Raw genomic sequence first — 26,970 nt, 5'->3', positions numbered from 1 at the left:
AAACAGAAAACATACCAATAAAGTGTCACATCTGACAAAGGAGATTTCCAGGCAGAATATCAGAACTGCCAACTGGTCTCTTTTAACTTCATATAACAAAATACTAGAAGAGAAAAAATGAACTAAGGACCAAACTGTTAAGTTTATCAGCAGAATTTAGAGAAAACATAAAAGAACCAAGACTTGCTAGATTATTTCAGTCTGTCCAAACAAACAATTTTGAAAGAAAGAAACGGTTTTAGGGCAAAAATCAAATCAAGGAGTAATTGTAAAACCCTTTGTTAAAACATCGGAAAGACGTTAAAGGACTTAAAGAGTTCTGCCAGATGCTGTTCTGCCCGCCCTGAAAGCCCACCCATGCCCACCATGGCCACCATTCAGCAGCTGGGAGAACGATGGCACCTGGTGGCGAGCCTAGACTTTGCTGAATACATGAAGGCAGCAGGCATGGGAATGGCTCTGTGAAAAATGGTCAAACCAGATTGTGTCATCTCTGCTGATGACAAGAGCCTTACCATAAAAACTAAAAGCACTTTCAAAATAATGCAGTTTTCTTGTAAACTTGGAGAGGAGTTGAAGAAACTACAGTTGGTGGCAGAAACACTCAAATCTGCAACTTTACAAACGGTGCATTGCATTTGTTCGACACTAGGAACGGGATGGGAAAAGAAAATACAATAACAAGAAAAGTGGAAGAGGGAAAATTTGTGGTGGAATGCATGACAAGCAATATCACCTATACTAAGATTTAAGAAAAAGCAGAATAAAAATTTCATCATCTCTTTCAACAGCAATTAGCTGTGAGAACAAACTCAGCCTAAATCTCAAATAAAACAAAATAAAAATAAATAAAAAGAGCTCCATCCCTGCTCAATCAACAGAATGCTGTGGAAGTGATGCCAGACCAGTTTATGGGATCAAGCCTTGAGTGACTGGCACCTTCCAGACCTTCCATTTACTCCGGGGTGTCTCAGTTTTGAAGGGAGGGATTGGAAGAATCTTTAGGCCTCAACTGTCTGTTTATGATCCCGATTGAAAACTTGCTAGGTCTTCGGGGAAGTTACTGTAATGGACAATCGGGTTATCTGTCTGGGACCCAGTCAGGAGTCTCTAGAATAAAGCTATGATAATGAAGATAATGAAGTAGTAAAACCATGTTCATGTAGATAGTAAGCTGCATGGGGGTCTGGTTTCGGTTCTTTCAGTTCTTACTCTACGTGAAACTAATGTTAAAAGAGCTGTCAAAGTAAGAATTGCACATGGACGAAGTTAAACAGACAAAAGAGACTTTATTGAAGATTATTACAATTGAGGAGAGAGATTGAACCCAAATTCTACTGCAACAAAGACCCAGAGAGATTTTAAGAGCTGGAGTCAGGGGAATCATAAGCCGCCTATGTTCCTACTTGACCTTATCCAAAGGAAAAGGAAACCTGCTCATATCTTCATGGTAGGAATTAGTGTCAAAGGAGGCAGAGAAAGAATTTGCACTTCCAAGTTTTCTAAAGTGCTCTAAGAAAAGGGAGGTCAAGGGCCTACAGTCAGGGAAAACAACCTGTATAAAGTTTACTCGAGCTGAAGGGAACATTGAAGGTCATCTTGGTTAGAGTGCTCATGTTATTTAACTTGAAGGCATTTTTCTATTTCTGCACTGTATCATTTGGGCTATGCTGTAGTGTTGTCCTTATTGCACAAGGTGAACTAGGTGAGATACTGTGAGTATATGCAAATTGAGTTGAGAAAGATATATAAATTTTTAGCCCAGTGAAGAAATGTCTTAAGTAATGCCTTCACTAATTCTGACCTGTTCCCAAAGCTCTTGGTCTCAGGAAGATGTAACAGTCTGACCACTGTATACTCAGTCTCTTCATTTATTTATAATTATCAGTTCTAACTCACGGTGTGCTGACTCCCTTCTATATGTTTTATCCTGGTGGATAAACAATTGAGTTCATCAGAGATGAACAGGACTCTCTTTTCTAGAATTTCCATGGGGGATAAATTGGCCACTTGTATTTCATTGGCTCTGACTGCATCTTCTTCCACTCTCCCCAAACAAAATTTGTGGCTATTTTTGTTTGAATGTTAGGGTCATATCCAATAATATCTATTACAGAAATAAATGAATGATAGTGAGGCTGACCTCAGTCTTTTTAACACTGACTATCTGAACAAAATGGCAATATTTTCAGACTTCTAAGGAAAACTGATTTTGACTAAAAGCAACGGCACCAAAGCCATTTGACACATGTGTTGTCAAATATTTGTGAAGGCAACAGAACCACATTCTCAGTTGAGAAGGCTCACTTCTGAAAATATTCTACCCATTTATTCTTCTTGAAAATAATCACTCTGGTCAGCCATTAAAATTATGAACCCCAGAATAGTGATATTAGGTTTATAAAAAAGTTGTGGACTCTCCAACAGGACTATCAGAGCTTGAACTGACCCAGTTCCCAACTCATAGTGAGAATCTTCAGGGGAGGTGGTACTTCAGCAAACCACATCTGCTTATAATTCTAAAGAAATGAACCTTCAAGATGTACTAGTCGAGTGTTTTAATGTTCAGGATGGAATCTATACAAAGCTTGAGGCGAATTATTTAATTACTAATTATAATCCCTCATTATGAAAATAATCCTATAATTGCATAGAAGAAATTCCTTTCATAGAATCTTTCCTGGAGGCACAATCTGTTATCAGATTTCCATTTGGATTGTACTTTTTAAATATACATTTATTTAAAGATTTTCTTTTTCCTTTTTCTCCCAAAGCCCCCAGTACATAGTTGTGTATTTTTAGTTGTGGTTCCTTCTAGTTGTGGCATGTGGAACGCCGCCTCACCATGGCTTGATGAGCAGTGCCATGTCTGCACCCAGGATCCGAACTGGTGAAACCCTGGGCCGCCGAAGTGGAACGTGCAAACTTAACCACTCGGACACAGGGTCGGCCCCTAAATATATATTTAACAATACCAAAATGTTGCTTGGTTGACTTTAAGTTACGAGACTTCTACAAATTTTCTTTAATGAACAAGTGTTACATTCCAATGAAAAATAGACAATAAATATCCTTCCAAAATACCCATATGTTAGTTTATTAGGGCCGCCGTAACAAAGTACCACACACTGAGTGGCTTAAACAGAAATTTGTCATCTCATAGTTCCAGAAGCTAAAAGTCCAAAATCAAGCTGTGAGCAGGTTTGGTTCCTTCTGAGGACTGCGGGGGAAGGATGTGTTCCAGGCATAACTCCTTGGCTTGTAGAGGCCATCTTCCCCCTGTGTCTCTGCACATTGCCTCTCTGTATGTACCTGTATCCAAATTTCCGCTTTTTATAAGGATATCAGTCACATCGGATGAGGGCCCACTCTAATGATCTCACTTTAACTTGATTACCTCTGTAATGACCCGATCTCCAAATAAGGTCGCATTCTAAGGTACTAGGGGTTAGGAATTCAACATATGAATTTGGGGGGAACACAATTCAACCCATAACAATCTTATTTAATAATAATTGTAGAAATATACAAGGCATTCATGTACTTCAGACTCCAAGAATTAGACAGTCCTAGTTAGTGATGAGGTGGAATTAAGAAACAATACTCTTGCTATTCTATAATCCTGGCATCACAGGACTGCCTCTGGTACTGTAGCTCATCCAAGACTTCAGGGAACTGGGCTCTTGCCATCTCTAGTACCTCACAGCTCTTCTGGCTCACTGCTGCAGGGGAACTTCATTAGGCTTGGCTGACATTTGTTGATAGGACATATAACGCAGCCTGTCCCTAGAACTCTGTTTGGTCCTGTCCTTATTCGTTTTAATTTGTTTGCTTGGCAAAGACACTGAACATTTGCCATAACACGACTTGTTGACTGAGAGCACAACAGTAGGGCATTTCTCTGACCTTCTCATAGGCATATGGAGTCCTTGTGGAGGTCCTAGGGAGATGAGCGTTTCAGAATCTGCCTTTTTTGTTGGCTACTGTGATCTCCCAGTGGCAGCTTAGAGTGGTTGTTTTCCTTCCCTTCCTCTGGAACTAGACACATACTTGTGAAAAAGCTATGGGTGGAGCCCCACACTTCCTTACGAAACAGTGCCAGGTAATCCTGATATTTCATACTCTGAAGAACTGGTCCTGGTTAGACCTCAAGGAAATGGAATGGCCATCTTTGTAAGTCAGTGATGAGATTTCCCCCAGCAGAGCCCTTGAAAATCAGCCAGCTTGACACAGCCTCAACCTGGATGGTATATCAAGTAGAATGGCAGCTTTATCTCAGCAGGCTGCTCTTGTGCGTGATAGGATCAGATGAAACTAGGCTGCCTCAACCAACATAGAGAAAAAATAAATTAGCACAGCAGCAATGCCTCCTTAGATCCTCAGCTTCCAGGGTAAGTATATCTCTGTATCTATCTAGGTCTGCCCAGTCACAAGCATCTCCAAGATCTTATGTAACTAAGCAAAGGAAAGGACAGGCCTATGACTTGTTGGCAGGGAGCAAATCGAGACACTTCAGAAACCCAAAAGGCAGGCCAGCCCGGTGGCGCAGTGGTTAAGTTCACACATTCCGCTTCTTGGCAACCCGGGGTTTGCCGGTTCAGATTCCCAGTGCAGACATGGCACCGCTTGGCACGCCATGCTGTGGTAGGCGTCCCACATATAAAGTAGAGGAAGATGGGCACAGATGTTAGCTCAGGGCCAGGCTTCCTCAGCAAAAAGAGGAGGACTGGCAGTAGTTAGCTCAGGGCTAATCTTCCTCAAAAAAAAAAGAAACCCAAAAGGCTCCTTACATTAAGAAGCTGACTGTAGCATTTGACCCTGAGCTTCACGTGTTACAAGCTGTATTAGTTTGTTAGGGCTGTGTATTGGTGAAAAATCTCAATTTTCCATGTGTTATTTTCACTCTCACACTACTACCACGTTCATAACACTTCACTTCTGACACTATTAGTCACTAAATGTGGGGGTCCCCACGCCAAGCAATTCTCCATATTACCAGCTGGGTGTTCTAAAACTTAACTCAATTCTGACCCTATCTGCCTGGCGATAGTGTGAGATCCCACCGATTAAGGGCTCAGTCTCCCAAGACAGCTCCCACCCCACTTCAGGTGCCAATAGCAAATAGTAGATCTCAAGGTTACCCACAACTACTGTCCAACTTGGCTGCAAATTGGAGGTTTCCATGACCCCCTCCTTGGGTTCAATTAATTTGCTAGAGCAGCTCACAGAACTCAGGGAAACACTTACATTTATCAGTTTATTAAAGGATATGATAAAGGATACAGATGAACAACTAGATAAACAAATACATAGGGCAAGGTCTGGGAAGGTCCCAAGCACAGGAGCTTCTGTCCCCATGGAGTTGGAGTTCATCAACCTCCCAGTATGTGGATGTAGTCACCAACCTGGGAGCTCTCTGAACCCCATACTACCAGGATTTTCACGGAGGTTTCATCACTTAGACATAATCAATCGCTAACTCCATTTTCAGTCCTTTTCCTTTCTCAAGAGAATGAGGGGTGAGTCTGAAAATTCCAAGCCTCTAATTATGGCATGTTCTTTCTGGTGACCAGCTCTCATCCAGGAGCCATCTAGGAGCCCACCCAGAGTCACTTCATTAGAACAAAAGACACCCTTGTCACCCAGAAAATTACAAGGGCTTCAGGAGCCCAGTGTCAGGAGCCAGGGGCAGAGACCAATGTATATTTTTTCTATTATCTCGCATGTCCCTGATGAATATATATGCTAGAATTCTTGACAAAATATTAGCAAAACAAATTCAACAGCACGTTAAAAACATTATACACCATGATCAAGTGGAATTTATCCCTGGGAAGTCAGGATGATTCAACGCACAGTAATCAATAAATGTGATATACCACTTTAGTGAAATGAAAGAGAAAAATCATGATCATTTCAATAGATGTAGAAAAAGCACTTGACAAAATTCAACATCCTTTCATGACAACAACTCTCAACACAGTGAGTATAGAAGGACTGTACCTCAACATAATAAAGGCTATATATGACAAGCCCACAGCTAATATCATACTCAAAGGTGAGAGGGTGAAAGCCTTTACTCTAAGATCAGAAACAAGTCAAGTGTGCTCACTCTCACCCTTGCAATTCAACATAATACTGGAAGTCCTCGGCGGGGCAGTTAAGCAAGAAAAAGAAATAAAAGTCATCCAAATTGGAAAGGATGAAGTAAAATTGTTGGCAGACAATATGATCTTATATATAGAAAATCCTAAAGATTCAAAAAAGAAACCTGTGAGACCTAATCAACAAATTCAGTAAGGTTGCAGGATATAAAATCAACATACAATGGCTGGCCCAGTGGCATAGTGATTAAGTTCATGCACTCCACTTCAGCAGCCCAGGGTTCACAGGTTTGGATCCTGGGCATGGACCCAGCACCACTCATCAAGCCACGCTGTGGTGGCATCCCACATAAATAGAGGAAGATTGGCATAGATGTTAGCTCAGTGACAATCTTTTTCAAGAAAAAAAGAGGAAGCTTGGCAACAGATGTCAGCTCAGGGCCAATCTTCCTCACACACACACAAAATGAACATACAGAAATTAGTTTCTTTTCTATACACTAACAATGAAATATACAAAAAAAGAAATTAGAAAACAATTCTGTTCACAATAGCATCAAAAACAATGAAATACTTAGGAAAAAATTTAACCAACTAAGTGAAAGATCTGTACGATGAAAACTACAAGACTTTGATGAAAGAAATTGAAGAAGACACAAATAAATGGAAAAATATTCTGTGCTTATGGGTTGGAAAAATTAATATTGTTATAATGTCAATACTACCCAAAGCCATCTTTAGATTCAATGCAATCCTCACCAAAATTCCAATGGCATTTTCACAAAAATAGAAAAAATAATCCTAAAATTTGTTTGGAACCACAAAAGACCCCAATAGCCAGAGCAATTCTGAGAAAGAACAAGACTAAAGGCATCACACTTCCTGATTTCAAACTATACTCCAAAGCCATAGTAATTCAAACAGTATGGTACTGGTATAAAAATTTACACATAGACCAATGGAACAGAATTGAGAGCTCAGAAATAAACCCCCACATATATGGTCAACCAATATTTGACAAGAGAGCCAGGAAGACTCAATGGGGAAAACATAATCTCTTCCATAAATGCTGTTGGGAAAATTGGATAACCACATGTAGAAAAATGAAACTGGACCCGTATCTTACACCACTCACAAAAATGAACTCAAAATGGATTAAAGATTGATATTGTAAAACTCCTAGAAGAAAACAGAGATTTGACATTGATTTGGCAATGATCTTTTGGATATGACACCAAAAGCACAAGCAACAAAAGCAAAAATCCACACGTGGGAGTACATCAAACTAAAAAGCTTCTGCACAGCAAAAGAAATAATCAACCAAAAAAGCGCCAACCTATGGACTGGGAGAAAATATTTGCAAATCGTATATCTGATAAGGTGTTAATATCCAAAACATATGAATAACTCATACAACACAATAAAAAAAATAAACAACCCAATTAAAAAATGGGCAGAGGAAATAGACATTTTTCCAAAGACATACAAATGGCCAACAGGCACATGAAATGATGCTAAACATCACTAATCATCAGAGATGTGCAAATCAAAACCACAATGAGATATCCCCTCACACCTATTAGAATGGTTATCATCAAGAAGACAAGAGATAACAATTGTTGATGAGGATGTGGAGAAGAAGGAACCCTTGTGCACTTTTGGTGGAAATGTAAATTGATACAGCCACTATGGAAAATGGTAAAGAAGTTCCCCAAAAAGTTAAAAATAGAACCATTACATGATCCCGCAATCCCACTTCTGGATATATATCCAAAGGAAATAAAAAAAGGATTTTGAGGAGATATCTTCACTCCCGTGTTTTTTGCAGCATTACGCACAATAGCCAAGAGAAGATGTGGTAGATAGAGATACAGATATACAGATACAGATATAGATAATGGAATATTATCTAGCCATGAGAAAGAAGGTTGTCTTGCCCTTTGTGACAATATGGATGGAACTTGAAGGCATTATGCTAAGTGAAATGTCAGACAGAGAAAGACAAATACTGTATGATCCCACTTATATGTGGAATCTAAAAAAACTGAAACAAAGACTAGAATGATGGTTACCAGGGGCTAGAGTTGGGAGGGAGAATTGGGGAGATGCTGGCCAAAGGATACAAATTTCCAGTTAGAAGACGAATAAGTTCCGGGATCTAATGCACAGCATTGTCAGTGTAATTAACAATACTGTATTATATATTTGAAAGTTGCTAAGAGAGTAGTTCTTAAACGTTCTCACTACAAAATAAAAAATGGTAATTATGTGACATGATGAAGGTGTTAGCTAACACAAGGGTCGTAATCATATTGCAACATATAAGTATCAAATCAACATGTTGTACACCTCAGACTCACACAATGTTATATGACAATTATATCTCAGTAAACCTGGGGCAAAAAATAAAGAAAATTGAGGTCTGTTACTAAAGAAAATGGGAGAATGGGCATAAACCAGGCAACTAGCAGTATCTGATACAGTGACTGGTTAAACCATTACAGAGAATAGTATGAGGAAATTGCATGATTAGCCTATTATGTGTGAAGCATGGTAGCAATTTCGATTCATCAGACTGACATAAAATTTTTAAACTATGGCCAAATTTACTAGTGATCATTTCTATCTCCTCAAATAACATCACAAATTTATGAATTCCCGGCATGCACGTAGATACACACACTCAGAAGCAAGTTCACGTTTAGAATTAATGTGACCTGATTTCTTATTGTAATTCCATAAACATCTTGCCAATTTAGACTTTTGTTTATCACAAAAGATAATGAAATAAGAAAGGATATAAATTTAGTAGTGTTGATTCTCCAATTCTAATGACTATACAATAAACTATAAATCCTTCATGGGCAGGGACTATTTCACTGAGATTTGGATCTCTTAAGAAATTTTTTTTAGACAATTTTTCTTAAGAAAAATTGGTTTAATCTGCACTACTATGTTCATTACAGCATTATTCACAATAGTCAAGATATGGAAACAGCCTACATGTCCACTTAAAGAGAAACAGATAAAGAGAATATGGTATATATATCTATACTCTCACACACACACACACACACACACACGCACACACACACACACACACAGTGGAATATTATTCAGCCATAAAAAAGAAGGAAATCCTGTCTTTTGTGACAAACATGGATAAACTTGGAGGGCTTTATACTAAGTGAAATAAGCCAGACAGAAAGAAAAATACTGTATGGTATCACTTATGTGTGGAATCTAAAATAAATAAATAGATGTATAAATAAATATATTTTTTTAGAAGTCTAACTCATAGAAACAGAAAGTAGAATGGTGGTTACCAGGGGCTGGGTAAATGGAGAGATGTTAATCGAAGGGTACAAACTTTCAGTTACAAGATGAAGAAGATCTGAGGATCTTAGGTACAGCGTGGTGACTATAGTTAATAATAACATATTGGATACTTGAAATCTGCTAAGAGAGTAGATCTCAAGTGTTCTCAATCAAAAAACAGGTAAATATGTGGGGCAATGAATGTGGTAATTAAACTGATCATGGTAATAATTTCACAATGTATCTGTATATCAAATCATCATGTACACTTTAAATATATACAATTTTATTTGTCAATTATATCACATTAAAGCCAAGAAAAAAATAAGTTAAGGCTTTAAAAAGAAAAATTGGTTATAAAATCAATGAATGAACAAATGAACTCCAAGAATGATTAAAAGGAAACTTTGTATTTAGCTTCCTTTGTTTGCTTGTTTGTTTTATATAAATCTTACATAATTGGTTCTTTTAAGAGCTATGAGAAGGAAATTTCAGGATATCAAAGAAAAATGGCACTCAGTTAAAATTTTTCCTGATGTTTCTTTGATGTCTAACTGAAAACAGTACTATACAATATTCAGATATTACCCACAAGGTTTCAGCAATCTGCTGATGAAATTTCTTTGGTTTATTTTATTTTATTTTTTTTTTGAAAATCAAATCAGATTTGCATGTCGGCAGAAAACCAGCAGAAATGCCCTATGTGAGATGAGGAACCCAGGAGAATGAAAAAACACAGCAAGTTGAAGACATATAATTTTGTCTGGAGTGCAGATCAGTAGGACATTAGCAAACAATAGAAGGCAAGTTGATTTATTTCTGAGTTTGACCATAATCATCCATCAAAATCAATGTCTGTAGTAACCATAATAATTACATTTCAGATGTCAAAAAATACTAGAAATTTAGTAAAATACACTCTGCAGGATCAAATACTTAAGCCCATTTCTAATGGAGAAAAAAATAACATGTATTCAGTTCCAAATATTTAAATACTGGCAGCTTTTAAAATTGGAAAACTCAGAGTATCATATAAACAAAATGGAAAACATTTGAGGAATTGATTAAAAGCATGTAATGGACCAAATGTTCATGATGGAAAGAGTGACTAAACATAGAGACTCCACCTTTTCTCTATAACTTAGAAGACTCTAATGCTGTCTTGGATAACTCACTGATGTGGAATACACTTAGGCAGATCCCTCCCTTTTTCTAGATTTCAGCCTCCCAATTGAAAAGTTAAGAGTTGGACTTACTTACCAAGTTTCCTTCCAGTTACAAACTTTTAAGATTTGATGATTAGTAAATGCAAAGTACTTATACCTCTAATTATTGCCCGAAGTTTTATCTGAAAAGAAGAGGAACATGAATTGACTGGTGTTAACACCAAAGAGTCTACTGATTCAAATGCTTCCGCTGCATCTAATGATTCCTGAGCACTGAGACATCACGTCAAGAGCGTCTCCCACTATCGGCGAGGAGAACTGTAAACGGAAAACTCAACAACAGGCACACAAGCAGAATCTGCACTTTCTTACCTCTTGACTCTGTCTCTGTAAATGTCATGCTACTTTATCAGAAGTTTTAGCTCCAGTCAAAAGCCACCTTCTCATAAACACAACTCAGTGCCTCAGTACAATGATTCTAGAACATTACATGATGTTAAATGATATGCCCTGGAGAACTTGGAGGAATCACTTCATAAACACTTTCCAGTATTTTTGCATGAATTAAAGAGGCTTGAACTTGGTCTCTCAGGTGAGAAAACTCAAGAACGCCAATCTGGAGCGCCACTCCTTCACATTCCTATAGGGAATAAATGCCTCTTCGCACACGAGACTCAATTTCACCATGACATCTCCCAAAAGAAGGTGAAAACAGAGGAAGCAATTTAGCAGTGGGGAGAGGCTGTGAGCAAAGGCAGGTGAGCTAGAGGTAGAGGAATGACTGGCTGGAATGCAGCTTGTGCAATGGTGAGAATCAAGGTAAAGCAAGTAGATTGAAATTCTCTTTGTAGAAAGCCTGGATGCCCTCCCCCCTCATCCAAGAACTTTTAATCATTTCAAGTAGACATATAGAGCCACTGAATTTTTTTAGAAAATATGTCATTACAGTTCATTTCATATTTAGAACTTTTAAACTAGGGGTGAAAAGATCAGTCCTAGTTTGTATGATTTGAGCAAATCATTTAACTTCTCTGGTTATATTACTCTGCCTGTAAAATAAACATAACATTATTAACCTCATGGGGTATAAGAGAAACAGGGACTTAGGGATCAGTCTAAACTGGTTTGAGCAATAATGAGCCCATTGGCTCAGCCCCAGTAGACTGGAGAGATGAGTAAATCTGTGGACTTGGCTTTGCCCAGAACTGGAAGCAGTGGCCAGGACACGGGTTACCTTTGACTACTCATCATTGCTTTCCTGGAGCAGGTTCCATTGTCAAGGAAGCTCTCTCTTCTTGGCAGCAATAAGTTGCCAAGAACAGTAAGAGATTCATTCTATTTAATATGTATCACTGGGAAGCATACCAGTTATCCTAAGAAAATGGGATTCTCATTCACAGAATCCAATCCAAGGATCCCTCTCATATCATTTGCCGTGGTAAGATTACATCCCATGCATGAACTAGTCACATGTGCCAGGCATGCCAAATGCTGCCTAACACGTACTTTCTATAATGGTAGAAGAACTGAGTTCTCTAGAGCCATCGTTCTCAAAGTGTGGTGCTTGGACCAGCAGCTTCAGAACTATGAGGCAACTTATGAGAAATGCAAATTAGCAGGCTCCACCACAGATCTACTGAAACAGACACTCTATGTGTGCAATCTATGTTTTCACATCTGTCCAGGTAATTCTGATGTGATACAACTAAACTAAAGTTGAGAATCACTGAAAGCAGCACACGCTGGATGATAAAATCAAGAATCCTCTTGTTTGAAACAAGGCGAATTGGATGGGTAGCCTGGCAGTAAAGGCTTCCCTGGACCTGCTCTGACACAAGGGAGAAGCGAGTGGGCGTGGATGAACAAAGGTCACACAAATACACCACAGTTTCACGAAGCTATCTATCAGTAGGATAAGACGAGGTAACGTGAGCTCCCATGATCTGACAGCAGGGGAGTAGCAAAGGAAAAATGAACTCATCTTCCTTATAAAGATATAAGCTGTGTTATACACCAACGCTTCTCAAACTTTTAAGTGTATCCAAGTCCCCTGGGGATGTTTTAATATGCAGATTGGAACTCATTAAGCCTTGAGTGAGACCTGAAATTCTATGGTGCTAACATCCCACATAAAGCCTATGTGTCTGACCAACAATTGAGAAAATCGTTTACAAAGAAGGTTACTGTTAACCATGAGTAATTCCTGCTGACTTGAAATACAGCCTGGTTCTGTCTCCAGACAAACAGCCTGTGCATCACTGGTCTAGAAAAAGGCCACTTTTTTCAAAACATGGGCAATAATCCAAAGAGATCCAGCATCAGAGTAAAACAGAAACTAAAGGGTAAAAGGAAGAAAAGAACAGAAAAGGCAAATGACAAATAAAGAACATTCATTAGAACATGTTGCTATAGAACAGATAATAATCATCATCAAAAATACTGCCAAGAACTTTTAAAATTTATGAAGTAATGTTATATAAATGAAGAGCACAAAGTGAAAATAGACATGCTCAGGGAAGACATAGCAGAACAACAGAAACTGATGAAACCTTAGCTGGCAGAGTTCAGGGAAGGCGTTGAAGTAAGAAAATCTCAAACATGATGCCATATTGGAAACTTTGAAAAAGAGAATAGACACTGCTGAAACATAGTGGTAAAGAGAGAAGAGAATATTCAAGCATAATGAAAAGGAAATGAACAGACTTTAAATGATTAGAGTGAAAACACGGACTTGGGAAGCTAACAAAGAAAAACATCCAATACGTGCATAATGGAGGTACCTAAAGAACTAAAAAATTATTTCAATAAAATTTTAAGGAATAAGATAATAAGGAATAAGACAGTGTCTATCTCATAAAGCTATTGCAAGGGTTAAATGAGAGAAAAATATAAGATGCTCCACACAATGCCTGACACAGAAGAGCTCCAATTTGTGATGGCCTTTATTGTAGTTGTTATACTATATATTGCTATTATTTTTTTCCAGCTTTATTGAGATATAATTGACATATACCATCGTGTAAGTTTAAGGTGTACAACGTGATGATTGAACTCTAGTATCTATTGTGAAATGATTACCAGAATAGGGTTAATTAACAAATCCATCACCCTACATAATTACCTGTATGTGTCTGTGTGTCTGTGTGTTTGTGTGTGTGGTGAGAATTTTTAAGATGTACTCTCTCGGCAACTTTCAATGACATTACACAATATTGTTAACTATAGTCACCATGCAGTACATTAAATACCCAGATCTTGTTCATTCTATAACTGAAAGTTTGTACACTTTCACCAACGTCTCCCCTTTTTCTCCACTCCTCAACCCGTGGCAACCACCATTCTACTCTGTTTCTGTGAGTTTGACCTTTTGAGATTCCACATATAAGTGAGATCATACACTATTCATCTATGTCTGACTTATTTCCCCGAGCATAATGCCTTCAAGACCTATCCATGTTGTCACAAAGGACGGAATTTCCTTCTTCTCATTTCTGAATAATACTTCGCTTTTTGTATATAGCACTTCTTCTTAACCATTCATCTGTAGACTGACACATATGTTGTTTCCATGTCTTGGCTATTGTGAATATGCTGCAATGAAATGAGAGTGCAGACATCTCTTCGAGATCCTGCTTTCCTTTCCTTTGGACATATACCCAGAAGTGAGATTGCTGGATCGTATGATAGTCTTATTTTTAATTTTTTGATGAACCTCCGTGCTGTTTTCACTAGTGGCTGTATCAATTAAGATTCCCTAGAGTACACAATCGCTTCCTTTTCTCAGCATCCTCACCAACACTTGTTATCTCTTGTCTTTTTGATAATATTCATTCTAACAGATATGAGGTGATATCTCATTGTGGTTTTAATTTGTATCTCTCTGATGATTAGTGACGTTGAGCACCTTTTCATGTACTGTTGGGCATTTGTATGTCTTCTTTCGGAAAATGTTTGTTCAGGTTCTTTGCTCATTTTTTAATTGAATCATTTGATTTCTCGTTATTGATTTGTATGAATTCTTTATATAGTTTGGATATTAACCCCTTATCAGATAGATGGTTTGCAAATATATTCTCCCATTCTGTAGGTTGCCATTTCATTTTGTTGATCATTTCTTTGGCTGTGCAGATACTTTTTAGTATGATGTGGTTCTACTTGTTGATTTTGCTTCTCCTGTTTGTGCTTTTGGTGTCATATCCAAAAAACATTGCCAAGATTAATGTCAAGGGACTTTAGGCCTATGGTTTCTTCTAGGAGTTTATGATTGGGGGTCTTATGTTTGAGCTTTTAATTCAATTTCAAGTTAATTTTTGTGAGTAGTGTAACATACGGCTCCAATCTCATTCTTTTGCATATGAATATCCAGTTTTCACATCATCATTTATTGAAGAGCTTTTCCCAGTTGAGCATCTTGGCTCCCTTGTCAAATAATAGTTAACTGTATATGCAAGTGTTTATCTTTGGACTCTCGATTCTATTCCATCGGTCTATGTTTCTGTTTTCTCACCAATACCACACTGTTTTGATTACTATAGCTTTGGAATGTAGTTTAAAATCAGGAAGTATGACGCCTCCAGCTTTGTTCTTCTTTCTTAGGTTGCTTTGGCTATTCAAGGTCTTTTATGATTCCATACAAATTTTAGGATTTTTTTTTCTATTTCTGTGAAAAATGCCACTGGAACTTTGATAGGGAATGCATTGAATCTATAGATGGTTTGGGGTAGAATGTATATTTTAACAATACTAATTCTTCCAATCCATGAACACAGGACATCTTTCCCTTTATTTGTGTCTTCAATTTCTTTTACCAATGTCTTGCAGTATTCAGTATATAGATCTTTCACCTTCTTAGTTAATTTTACTCCTCAGTGTTTTATTGTTTTTTATGCTGTTGTAAATGGGATTGTTTTCTTTACCTCTTTTTCTGATAGTCTGTTGTCAATGTATCAAAATGTAACTTATTTGTAAATGTTGGAATGGTATCCTGCAACTTTACTGAATTCATTGCTGAGTCCTAACAGTTTTTCCTGGAGTCTTTAAAATTTTCTGTATACAAGATCATATCATCTGCCAACAGAGAGAATTTTACTTTTTCCTTTCCAATTTTGGTGACTTATATTTCTTTTTCTTGCATAATTGCCCTGGCTAGGACTTCCAGTACTGTGTTGAATAGGAGGGGTGATAATGGCTCCCTTGTCTCATTCCTGACCTTAGAGTAAAAGCTTGCAACCTTTCACCACGGAGAATGATGCTAACTTTGCACTTCTCACATATATGGCCTTTATTATGTTGAGGCACCTTCCTTCTATATCCACTTTGTTGCGAGTTTTTATCACAAAAGGATGTTGAATTTTGTCAAATCCATTTTCTACATCTGCAGAGATTTTCATATGGTTTTTACCTTTCATTCTGTTAATGTGGTGTATCACATTTTTTGATTTGCCTATGTTGCATCATCCTTGCATCCCAGGAATAAATCCGACTTGATCATGGTATATGGTATTTTTAATGTGCCATTGAGTTCATCTTCCTAGTATTTTGTTGAGACATTCATTAGAGCTATGGCCTGTAGTTTTCTTCTCATGAAGTATCCTTATGTGGCTTTTGTGTCAGGATAATGCTGACCTCATAAAATGAGTTTGGGAATGTTCTTTCCTCTTCAGTTTTTGGAAGAGTTTGAGGGTTGGCATTAATTCTTCTTCAAATGTTTGGTAGAATTCATGAGTATAATCATCTGGTCCCGGGCTTTTCAATCTCCTTACTTAATTCAATCTCCTTACTAGTAATTGGTCTGTTCAAATTTTCTATTTCTTCATGATTCAGTCTTGGCAGGTTGTATGTCTAGGAATGTATCCATTATTTCTAGGTTGTCCAGTATGTTGGTGTATAATTATTCACAGTAGTCTCTTATGATCCTATATATTTCTGTGGTATTAGTCATAATGTCCCATCTTTCACTTCTGATTATATTTATCTGAATCCTCTTTCTTTTTTCTTAGCAAGTCTAGCTAAAACTTTTGTCAATTTTATTTTTTCAAGAAACCAATTCTTAGTTTTGTTGATCTTTTCTATTGTTTTCTTATTCTCTACTTCATTTATTTCTCCTCTAATCTTTATTATTTCCTTCCTTCTACTAACTTTGGGCTTATTTTGTTCTTCTTTCCTAGTTCCTTGAGGTGTAATGTAAGGCTGTTTTGTTGAGATCTTTCTTTTTTCTTAATATAAACATTTATCACTATAAAATTCCCTCTTAGAACTGTTCTTGCTGCATCCCATAAGTTTGGCATGCTGTATTTCCATTTTCCCTTCCTCAAGATATTTTTTACTTCTGTTTTGATTTCTTCTTTGATTCATTGTTTGTTTCAGGAGTGGGTTGTTTAATTTCCACATATTTGCAAATTTTCCAGTTTTCCTCCTATTGTTGATTTCTAGTTTCACACCACTGTGGTCAGAAAAGATACTTGATATAATTTCCATCTCTGTGAATTTGTGGGAGACTTGTTTTGTGGGCTGACATGTGATCTATCCTGGAGAATGTCCTGTGTGCAGTTGAAAAGAATGCATAATCTGCTGCTATTGGATGGAATGTTCTGCATATGTCTGTAAGTCCATTCAGTCTGTATTGTTATTCAGATCCACTGTTTCTTTACTGATATTCTGTCTGGATGATCTATCCATTATTGAGAATGGGGTATTAATGTCCCCTACTATTATTGTATTGCTGTTTTATTTCCTTTAGTTCAGATAGTATTTGCTTTATATATTTAGGTGTTCCAATGTAGGGTGAGTAATATTTACAATTGTTATATCTTCTTGGTAAATTTATTCCTTTATCATTATATGATGACCTTCTTTGCCTCACATGACATTTTTTAGCTTAAAATCTATTTTGTCTGATATAAGTATAGCTATCAATGCTCTCTTTTGGTTGCCATTTGCTTGGACTATCTTTTTCCATTCCTTCATGTTCAGTCTGTGTGTCCTTAAAGCTACTGTGAATCTCTTGTAGGCAGGATATCATTGGATCTTGATTCCTTATCCATTCAGCCATTCTCTTTCTTTTGGTTAGAGAATTTAATCCCTTTATATTTAAAATAGTTACTGAAAAGTAACAACGTACTATTGCTATTTTGTTCGTTGTTTCCTGACTGTTTTTATAGTTCCCTTGTTCCTTTCTTTCTCTCTTGCTGTCTTCTTTTCAGATTTGATGACTTTTTGTGGTGATATGCTTTGATTCCTTTGTCTTAATCTTTTGTATTTCTACTACAGGGTTTTCTTTTGTGGTTATCATGAGGGTTACATAAAACATCTTATAGCTATAACATCCTATTTTAAGTTGGGAACAACTTAACTAAAATAGGAAACAGAAATTATGCTTTAATTTCTCCCCTTCCTCACATTTTCGGTTATTGATACTACAATTTAATTCTTTTTTATATTGTGTATCTGATAATAAATTGTTGTAATTAAAGTTAATTTTAATACCTTTGTTTTTAACAAGAGTTGAAAGTGATTTGTACATAACCATTACTATACTGGAGAATCTGGAATTGACTACACATTTACTGGTGATTTTTACACATTCTTATGTTTTACATTGTTAATTAATGTTTTATCATTTCACCTTGAAGAATATCCTTTAGATTACTGTAGTGTCAGTTCTAGTGATAATGAATTTCCTCAACTTTTGTTTGTTTGGGAAAGTCTTAGCTCTCCTTCATTTCTGAAGGACAGCTTTGCTGAGTATTCTTTTTTGACATTTTTTTTCTTTCAATATTTTGAATATATCATCCAATTCTCTCCCGGCCTGCAAAGTTTCTGTTGAGAAATCCATTTATAGTCTTATGGGAGCAAGCTTGTATGTGATTAGTCACTTTTCCCTTGCCGCTTTCCAAATTCTTTCTGTCTTTGGCTAGTGATGGTTTACTTATAAAGCGTCCTATTGTAGCCCTTTTCAGATTTATTCTTTTTGGAGACTTTTGGTCTTGGTGAATCTGGATGTCCATTTCTTTCCCTAAGTTTGGGAAGTTTTCAGCCATTATTTCTTTAAATAAACTTTCCATCACTTTCTCTCTTCTCCTTCTGTGATTCCCATAATACATATACTGCTTCAAATGACAGAGTCTCCTGAAAGAAATTTCAGCACAATAAGAGACAGAATCTGCTAAAAAGTGCATACCAATGCACTTGTCTAATGCTGTACTGAAAAGTATATAACATTCAAATATTACTCAAACTCAACTATTACATCAAATTTTTGATGAAATTTCTTTTTGTGAAAATACAATCAGTTTTACACCTACACTTCTGATTTTTGGTAGAGGCCATAAAATTAAAAAATTGTTTTCCAAAGCTGAATGACAGCTTCAAATGGTGTAGATTCAACAAAGGTGCCCCTCTCTGTTCACTAATTGAAACATTCAAACATGAAGCAAGCATGAAATGTTCCAAATGTTGCAAGATGAGAAATTATTCATGCTGAGAAAGACCACAAAGTTAGCAATGTGACTCAAAGACCATAGAAAATATGCACAGTTAGTTAATTATAATACTTTTCCACAATTAAAAAATGAGTCATCCATTGTTTATAAGAAAAGTGTCTGGGAACAATTTTGGCCTACAAAGGGAAATTCGACAAAAGTTTCTAAAAAGAGTGGTCTATAATTGAAAAAGATGTTATCAAGTGATATTTCAGGAAGGTTCTCTTGTAGTTCTCTGGTCACCAACATTGGATGAATATCTGGAAAAATACCTAGATAAATACAGTTTGTGATTATAATCTGGGTGAGTCCATGAAGTAGAATAAGTTTGGTGTCCCCAAAATAACTATACTTTGTTCACTCATTCATGAAACATATTTTCACTCCAAAAATAAAAATCTCATCTATTTGTTGGTCTCTTGAAGTTCTACACTGTCAGTACAGCAGAGTAGGTCTTCAGCTAAGTCTGAAGGATTACAATCATTTTGAAAAGTAATTCTGCAAAGGCTATTAAAATCTATAAGCACAGATACTCTTTGTTCCATCAGGCCAACTTGGAGGAATCTATCATACAGAAATAAAACATCAGTACATATGAACATATGGATCTAGGTGTTTATTGAAACTTTGTCTTAATGACAATAATCCAGTAATGACCAGGAGATTCATAATAGAAAAATGGATGAATAAACTATTATATCATATGTCATTAAAACTTATGTCTCTAGGAATATATCTATGAAACAAGTGACAATAATACACTATCAAAAGAAAGGGTTCCCTGAAATATTTTTAAACTTAGAGAATGCAACAAATTAAATATATTGCATATCAAGAAATGCAAACAATTTTCATCATTATTAAACTTAAACAGACTTCAGTCAGGCAGTAACCAAATATCACAAGGCTTCTCAGCACAGTCAGAATGTGGGTAAATCCACTTTTCTTCTCCATAATTTCATCAAAGCTCTTTTCATCTCACTGTTTCGAAAGCTGTAGATCAGTGGATTCAGCAGAGGTGTAAGAAGTGAGTAAGACAATGACATCAGCTTCTTGGTATCTGGGGAGTAGCCAGATTTGGGTTGTAAATAAGTCATATTGGCTGTGCCATAGAACAGGGTAACAGACGTGAGGTGGGAAGCACACGTGGAAAAGGCCTTTTGCCTCCCAGTGGTTGATGGCATCTTCAGGATGGCAAAGAGAATCCGAATGTAAGACAAGAGTATCAACAAGAAAGGAACCATGACAATCAAAATGGTACCAGTGAATGCATAGATTTCAAACAAAAATGTATCTGCACACACAAGCTCTAGCACTGCTGGGGTTTCACAAGAGATATGATTCATTTCATTGGGGCCACAAAAGGGAAAACTGAAAACCCATGTGGTCTGCACAGTAGCCACCATGATCCCTGACACCCATGAGAACGTTACTAATTTCACGAAAACCCTTTTGTTCATAATCATTGGGTAGCTCAGAGGAAAGCAGATTGCAGCAAATCGATCATAAGCCATTGTCCCCAGGAGAAAACATTCAGTTCCACCAAAAAAAAGAATGAAATACATCTGTGCAAAACAGCCTGAAAAAGTAATCATAGTTTTCTTAGTGGAGAAGACTACCAGCATTTCAGGCATAATGACTGCACTGAAACCCACTTCAACTAGAGACAAGTTCAGGAGGAACAGGTACATGGGAACGTGGTGGCTCTGTCCCAGGGAGATGATGACTATAATGATGGCATTTCCCATCAGAGTTACCGGGTAGATAACCAAGAAAACCCCAAAGAGCTTCTCTTGGAGTTCAGGAAAGTTAGAAAAGCCCAAGAGGACGAATTCAACCACAGAGCTCTGATTGTGCCTTTTCATTTCAGTAATGGGAGCATATATTGTTTTTGTGGCATAGCACATAAATTATGAAGTCGCAGTCTAATAGCTGAGAGTTCAAGCCATTGAACTCATTAAACTCATTGAACGCATTCGCCCCAGATAATCCTGGCAAAAGCTATAAGGAGGAATCTCTGCAGACAGAAATTTAGTTTGGCAATTTTGGAGAATGGCCAATTACAAGAATTAATGAATCTTTCAAATATAAAAGGAGAATGAATAATTCTCACTTAGAAACCTTATCTAAATAGCACAAAATAATATCAAAGTTCTTTTACTTACAGTGCAACTCATACACTATGTACTTTGAAATGTTTAACATAGCCTGAAAGCAAAAAAATATTTTAGAACTTAGGTCTCATTCCTATTACATTGCTATAAGTGTCATCTATTTTTCCCAATTTTAAATAATTAAGAAATGTTATACCACAAAAAATAAAGTGTCCAAGAGTGACAAATGGAAAAAGATGCTCACACAAATAACAATAATAATTCAGTTACAGCCCAGTCAATATATGTTTATTAGAAATATTCATTAGGTTTAACATTACTGTATGTGACTTAGTGAAATGTGATGACACTGCAGAAACACATAAAGAAAGTTGTATTTTGGAGTACCTATCTGAGATGATCTGTAAACTGTGTGAGTTGACTTCAGGTTTAGTGATAACTGCTCAAACTGGTCATGGCCAATTATGTGGAGATGGGCTTCTCCATGGCCCATCCTTGTGACCATGATGACTTGAGAAAAAGCCCATTTTTATCATTATGAAACTGTGATTTAAAAGTTTCCTCTCACTTTCTCTCTCTCCTTCTCTCTCCCTCTTTTCTCTCTCTCTCCCCACTCCCTTTCTCATCAAGAAGTTTAGTTAATCATTACTTATTTGACAAACACTGATTGAGCACCCACCATTTTCCTGGCTCAGCAATCTCAGGCACACATTTGATCCCACAGCTCAACAGAGAGCTGGAAACACTACATAAAATAGCATTCCACCCTTACCGCAGTACTCTTACTGATACCCTTTATAACTTGCTCTGTTTTTCTCCATTACCATCAACTGACTTTATGTGTGTGTGTGTGTGTGTGTGTGTGTGTGTGTATATATATATATATATATATATATATATATATATATTTCCTTTTCTAATTCCTCCTTAAAATATGAACTCCAGGAAGGTAAAGATTTATCTTGTTCTTCTGTTTATTCACAATGCCTAAAACACTACAACAGTCCCTGGCCAATAATAGATGTTAAACCTATATTTGATGAATACGGAAATAAAATAATTAGGAAAACCCAGGCTGTATCTTAAAGGAATAGAGTGTCAAAAGAAAAGTGACACCAGTACACAACGCTATTGGGAAATAGGCATAATAACAAGTGCTTTAGATATTTTAATGAGGGAAAAATTACTTCTGAATTGGGAGGGAGGATGAAAAACTGTAATCACAGGATGTCATGTGGGAAGATACATTAGGTGGAAGGAGAAAGACATTAGGAGGAGGGATGACTTGCTCAGGATAAAGGTATTTATGACAACTTAGCACTAGAATTGACGCCTACTGGCCTTTCCGTGATGTTGTGAAAGCCAGTGGAAATTCACTGTGGGAGAAGAGGAATGCAGAACAGAAGGACACAGCAAACTGAAGACATGTAATCTTGTCTTGAGTGCAGATCAATAGGACATTAGCAGACAGTAGAATGTAAGTTGATTTATTTCTGAGTTTGACCATAATCATCCATTAAAATCAGTATCTGTAGTAACCATAATAATTACATTTCAGATGTCAAAAAATATTTGAAATTTAGTAAAATAGACTCTGCAGGATCAAATACTTAAACCCATTTCTAATGGAGAAAAGAAATGATGCATTCAGTTCTAAATATTTAAAAGTGGATACATTTTAAATTAGAAAATTTAAAATATCATATAAACAAAAGGGAAAACATTTAAAGGAATGATCAAAGCATGTAATGGAACAAAAACTTCATAATTGAAAGAGCAACTACCCATAGATATTCCACATTTTCTCTATAACTTAGAAGACTCTAATGCTGTCTTGGATAACACACTGACATGGAATGCTTATGCAAATCACTCCCTTTTCTAGATTTCAGCCTTGCAATTGAAAAGTTAAGAATCGGACTATTTACCAAGTTCCTTTCCAGTTACAAACTTTTACAATTTGAAAATTAGTGCATGGAAAGTACTTGTACCTATTACTATCCTCCGAACTTTTCTCTGAAAAGAAGGGAAAAGGAAATTGGCTAGTGTCAACACCAGTAAGTCTACTGGTTCAAAGTTTTCAGCTGCGTCTAATGATTCCTGAGCACTGAGACAACATGTCAACAGCATCTCCAACTATCAGTGAGGAGAACTGTAAATGGAAAACCCAACAACGGGCACACAAGCAGAATCTGTACTTTCTTACCTCTTGACTCTGTCTCTTTAAAAGTCATGCTGCTGTATCAGAAGTGTTACCTCCGGTCAAAAGCCACTTTCTCATAAATACAACTCAGTGACTCAATATAATGATTCTACAATATTATATGACACTGAATCATTTTCTCTGGAGAATTTGGAATCACTTCATAAACACTTTTCAGTATTTCTAGGTGAATTAAAGAGGCTTGAACTTGGTCCCTCAGGTGAGAAAGCTCAAGAGCACCAACCTAGAGCACCACTCCTTCATATTCTCCATAGGGAATAAACACATCTTCACACAAGAGATTCATTTTTACCATGACATCTCCCAATAGGAGGTGAAAACAGAGGCTGAACCAAGGTTGAAAACTGGGAAAGAAGTGAGCAGTGGGGAGAAGCTGTGAGCAAAGGCAGGAGAGCTAGAGGTAGAGGAATGAGTGGATGGAATGCAGCTTGCGCAATGGTGGGAATCAAGATAAAGCAAGTAGATTGAAGCCTCTTTGGAGAAAGCCAGCCTGCCCTCCCCCTCATCCAAGAACTTTTGATCATTTCTAGTAGAAATATAGACCCATTGAAAACTTTTGAGGAAAATGTCATTACAATTGATTTCATAGGTAGAACTTTTAAACGAGGAGTCAAGAGCTCTGGACTAGTTTGAATGATTTGAGCAAATCATTTAAGTTCTCTGATTCTATTAATTTTCCCGTAAAGTAAACCTAATGTGATTCATCTCATGGAGCATATATGAGAATCAGGGACTCGGGAACAGTTGAAACTGCCTTGAACAGTTAATGAGACCGTTGGCTCAGTCCCAACAGAGGGAAAAGAAGAATGAATCTGCAGGTTTGGCTTTATCCAGAACTGGATGATGTGGCCAAATGTAGGTTACCTTTGTCTACTTCTCATTGCTGCTTTCCCAGAGGAGGTTCCCTTCTCAAGGCAGCTCACCCCCCTGGCAGCCATAAAGCTGCCAATAACACATATGGATTGATTCTGTCTAATCTGTGTCCAGTGGAAAATGTACCAATTATCCTGAGGAAAAGGGATTTCCCTTCACAGAATCCAATGCAAAGATCCCTCCCATATCATTCTCCTTTGTGAGATAACACCCCATACACAAACCAGTCAAGTGCATCAGGTCTGGAAAATGCTACACAGTGTGTACTTTCCGTGATTCATACCCCATAAAATCCCGTGGGGGCTTCTATCATACTGATATGCTTGATATGTTCTATTGCTTGGTGTCAGCTATGGTAATGCAGGTGAGACACCATTTGTGAGAGGTCTTCAAGATGTAGAGGCGTGATTTGTATACTTTCCTGTATGCATATTAGATTTCAATGAAAAGTTTATAGAAACATTTCAGATACATGATAAAGGGGATAAAAAGAAAGTGATATTAATATCAAACTCTAATTCATAGCCAATAGTACTAAAATGACAAAACAAAAATCAAAAAGTAGAGATTTAACACACTATCCTCAATGATGGACAGACAAAATAGACAACAAAGACACATAAGTGGAAAGATTTTCATAATAAAATTTGATTTAACAGATGATAATGAGAGAGTAAATATGAAACAGAAACATACTTTTTGTGCAAACTATATTTTCGTCCCAAAATATTTATGAAATATTTACAAAAATTGCTTATGTATTTGTCAGAAAGAAAATATCAATAAATCCAAGTACTTGGCAGTCATACACATCACATACTATGCAATAAAACTGCAAAATGAGAAGCAAATATAGGAAAAGAAAACTAAAGTCTTGGAAATTTTAAAACTTTCTGAAAGTATGGTTGTTATAACCCTATTGGAGGGAAATCTAACAGAGTAATCATATTGGTAATCTACTGTGACTCTCTTCGATCTAGCGATTCTACTTCCTGAAATTTAATATATACTAAGTGCACAAGATGTATAGAAGGATGCTCTTTAGAACAGTTTTATAATAGTGCAAAGTTGAAACTGAAATATTCACTTATGGAAACTGGTCACAGTGATCATGTTTACTCATTTAGAATATGATGCACTTGTTAAAAAGAACAAAGCAAAAAACATACAAACATAAAAAGATACCTTTGAAATACTAATTGAAATAAAAGAGTTGAAAAACAGACTGTAAACTCTCCTTCTCCTATTTTTACAAAAGGAAAATATGTGTACACGTAACTAGTGTTTCTACATACGTAGGAAAAATCAAGAAGAATAGACAGCAAATAATTTAGAGTGAGTACCTCTAGGAATGAAATTGGGGATCAAAGTTGAGGCATTTTTGAGAGAGACTTTTGAATTATTTTGTATATCAATCAATTATTTTGTACATTGATATACAAAATTCTTTAAAAAATAATTACTTTTGTAAAAAGTTAAAAGCAAGTTATTAAAAATAGAAAATAAAATGAAGGTTTTTAAATGGCAAGGTAAAGATGGCACTAGCATTCCAGAAATTTGCCCCAAATGACAATACTAATGAGAACTTAAACCCAAGTTTCATATTCAAAGAAACTGGTACATATCTCAACCTAAATAAAGGAGTTGTCAAAAACATGAAAGTCAAAACATGACGCATGAAGATTCAGAGGTCATGTCCACAGGGGCAGGTCAGACAAAGCTAGAAGAATTCTCTAGAGCTTGTGGGACCAGGGAACTTGAGAGCTTTTTTGTTCTCAAAGTGTGGTCCCTGGATTAGCAGCTTCAGAACCATCAGGGATCTTATTAGAAATGCAAATTAGCAGTCTCCACCACAGGTCTACTGAAACAGATCCTCTTTGTGTGGGGCCAGGAATCTGTCTTTTAATATTCATCCGAGTGATTCTGATGCAATACAACTAAACTGAAGTTGAGAATCACTGCAAGTGGCACAGCCTGAACGACAAAACCAATAATCCTCTTGTCTGAAACAAGGCGAATTGGATGGGTAACCTGGCAGTAAAGTCTTCCCTGGACCTGCTCTGACACAAAGGAGAAGCAGGTGGGTGTGGATGAACAAAGGTCGCACAAATACACCACAGTCTCAGGAAGCTATCTGTCAGTAGGATAAGATGAGGTAGCGTGATCTTCCGTGATCTGACGGCAGGGGAGTAGCAAAGGAAAAATGAACTCATCTTCATTATAAAGATATAAGCTGTGTTATACACCAATGCTTCTCAAACTTTAAAGTGCATCCAAGTCACCTGGGGATTCTACTGATAAGCACAGTGGAATTCATTGTGTCTTGGATGAGACCTGAGAGTCTACATTTTTAATGTCCCGGATGAAGCCTATGTGTCTGACCAACAATTGAGTAACAGCTTTATCAAGAACATTACTGTTAACCATGGGCAAACCTGCTCACTTGAAATATGGCCAGGACCAAGGTCCAAACACCCTGCATGTGGCTCATCCTGAAAGAGCACACCTTGTTCCAACATGTGTGATAACCTGAATAGCTCCAGAATCAGAATAATACACAGAAACTAAAGAGGAAAAGAAAGAAAAGAACAGGAGAAGCAAATGATGAGTAAAAATGCTCACTAGAACAATGTTGCCATGAAGTGGATAAAAATTGTTACCAAAAATATTGTGAAGACTTTCTGCAACTTA

The 26,970-nt window shown here is 36.8% G+C and overlaps 1 protein-coding gene across 1 annotated transcript; it reads right to left on the bottom strand.

The window, feature by feature from the left end:
- Positions 1–19,960: 19,960 nt before the first annotated feature.
- Positions 19,961–20,933, bottom strand: LOC124251700 (olfactory receptor 10A3-like). Its single transcript, XM_046684503.1, has one exon. It carries the CDS (start codon positions 20,931–20,933, stop codon positions 19,989–19,991), a length of 945 nt encoding a protein of 314 aa, XP_046540459.1. The 3' UTR covers positions 19,961–19,988.
- Positions 20,934–26,970: the final 6,037 nt, after the last annotated feature.

This window comes from Equus quagga, chromosome 14 (assembly GCF_021613505.1).
Source record: "Equus quagga isolate Etosha38 chromosome 14, UCLA_HA_Equagga_1.0, whole genome shotgun sequence".
In the NCBI taxonomy this organism is placed as follows: Eukaryota; Metazoa; Chordata; class Mammalia; order Perissodactyla; family Equidae; genus Equus; species Equus quagga.
Note: the sequence above shows the minus strand (reverse complement) of the source record. Positions and strands in the feature narration are given on the sequence as shown.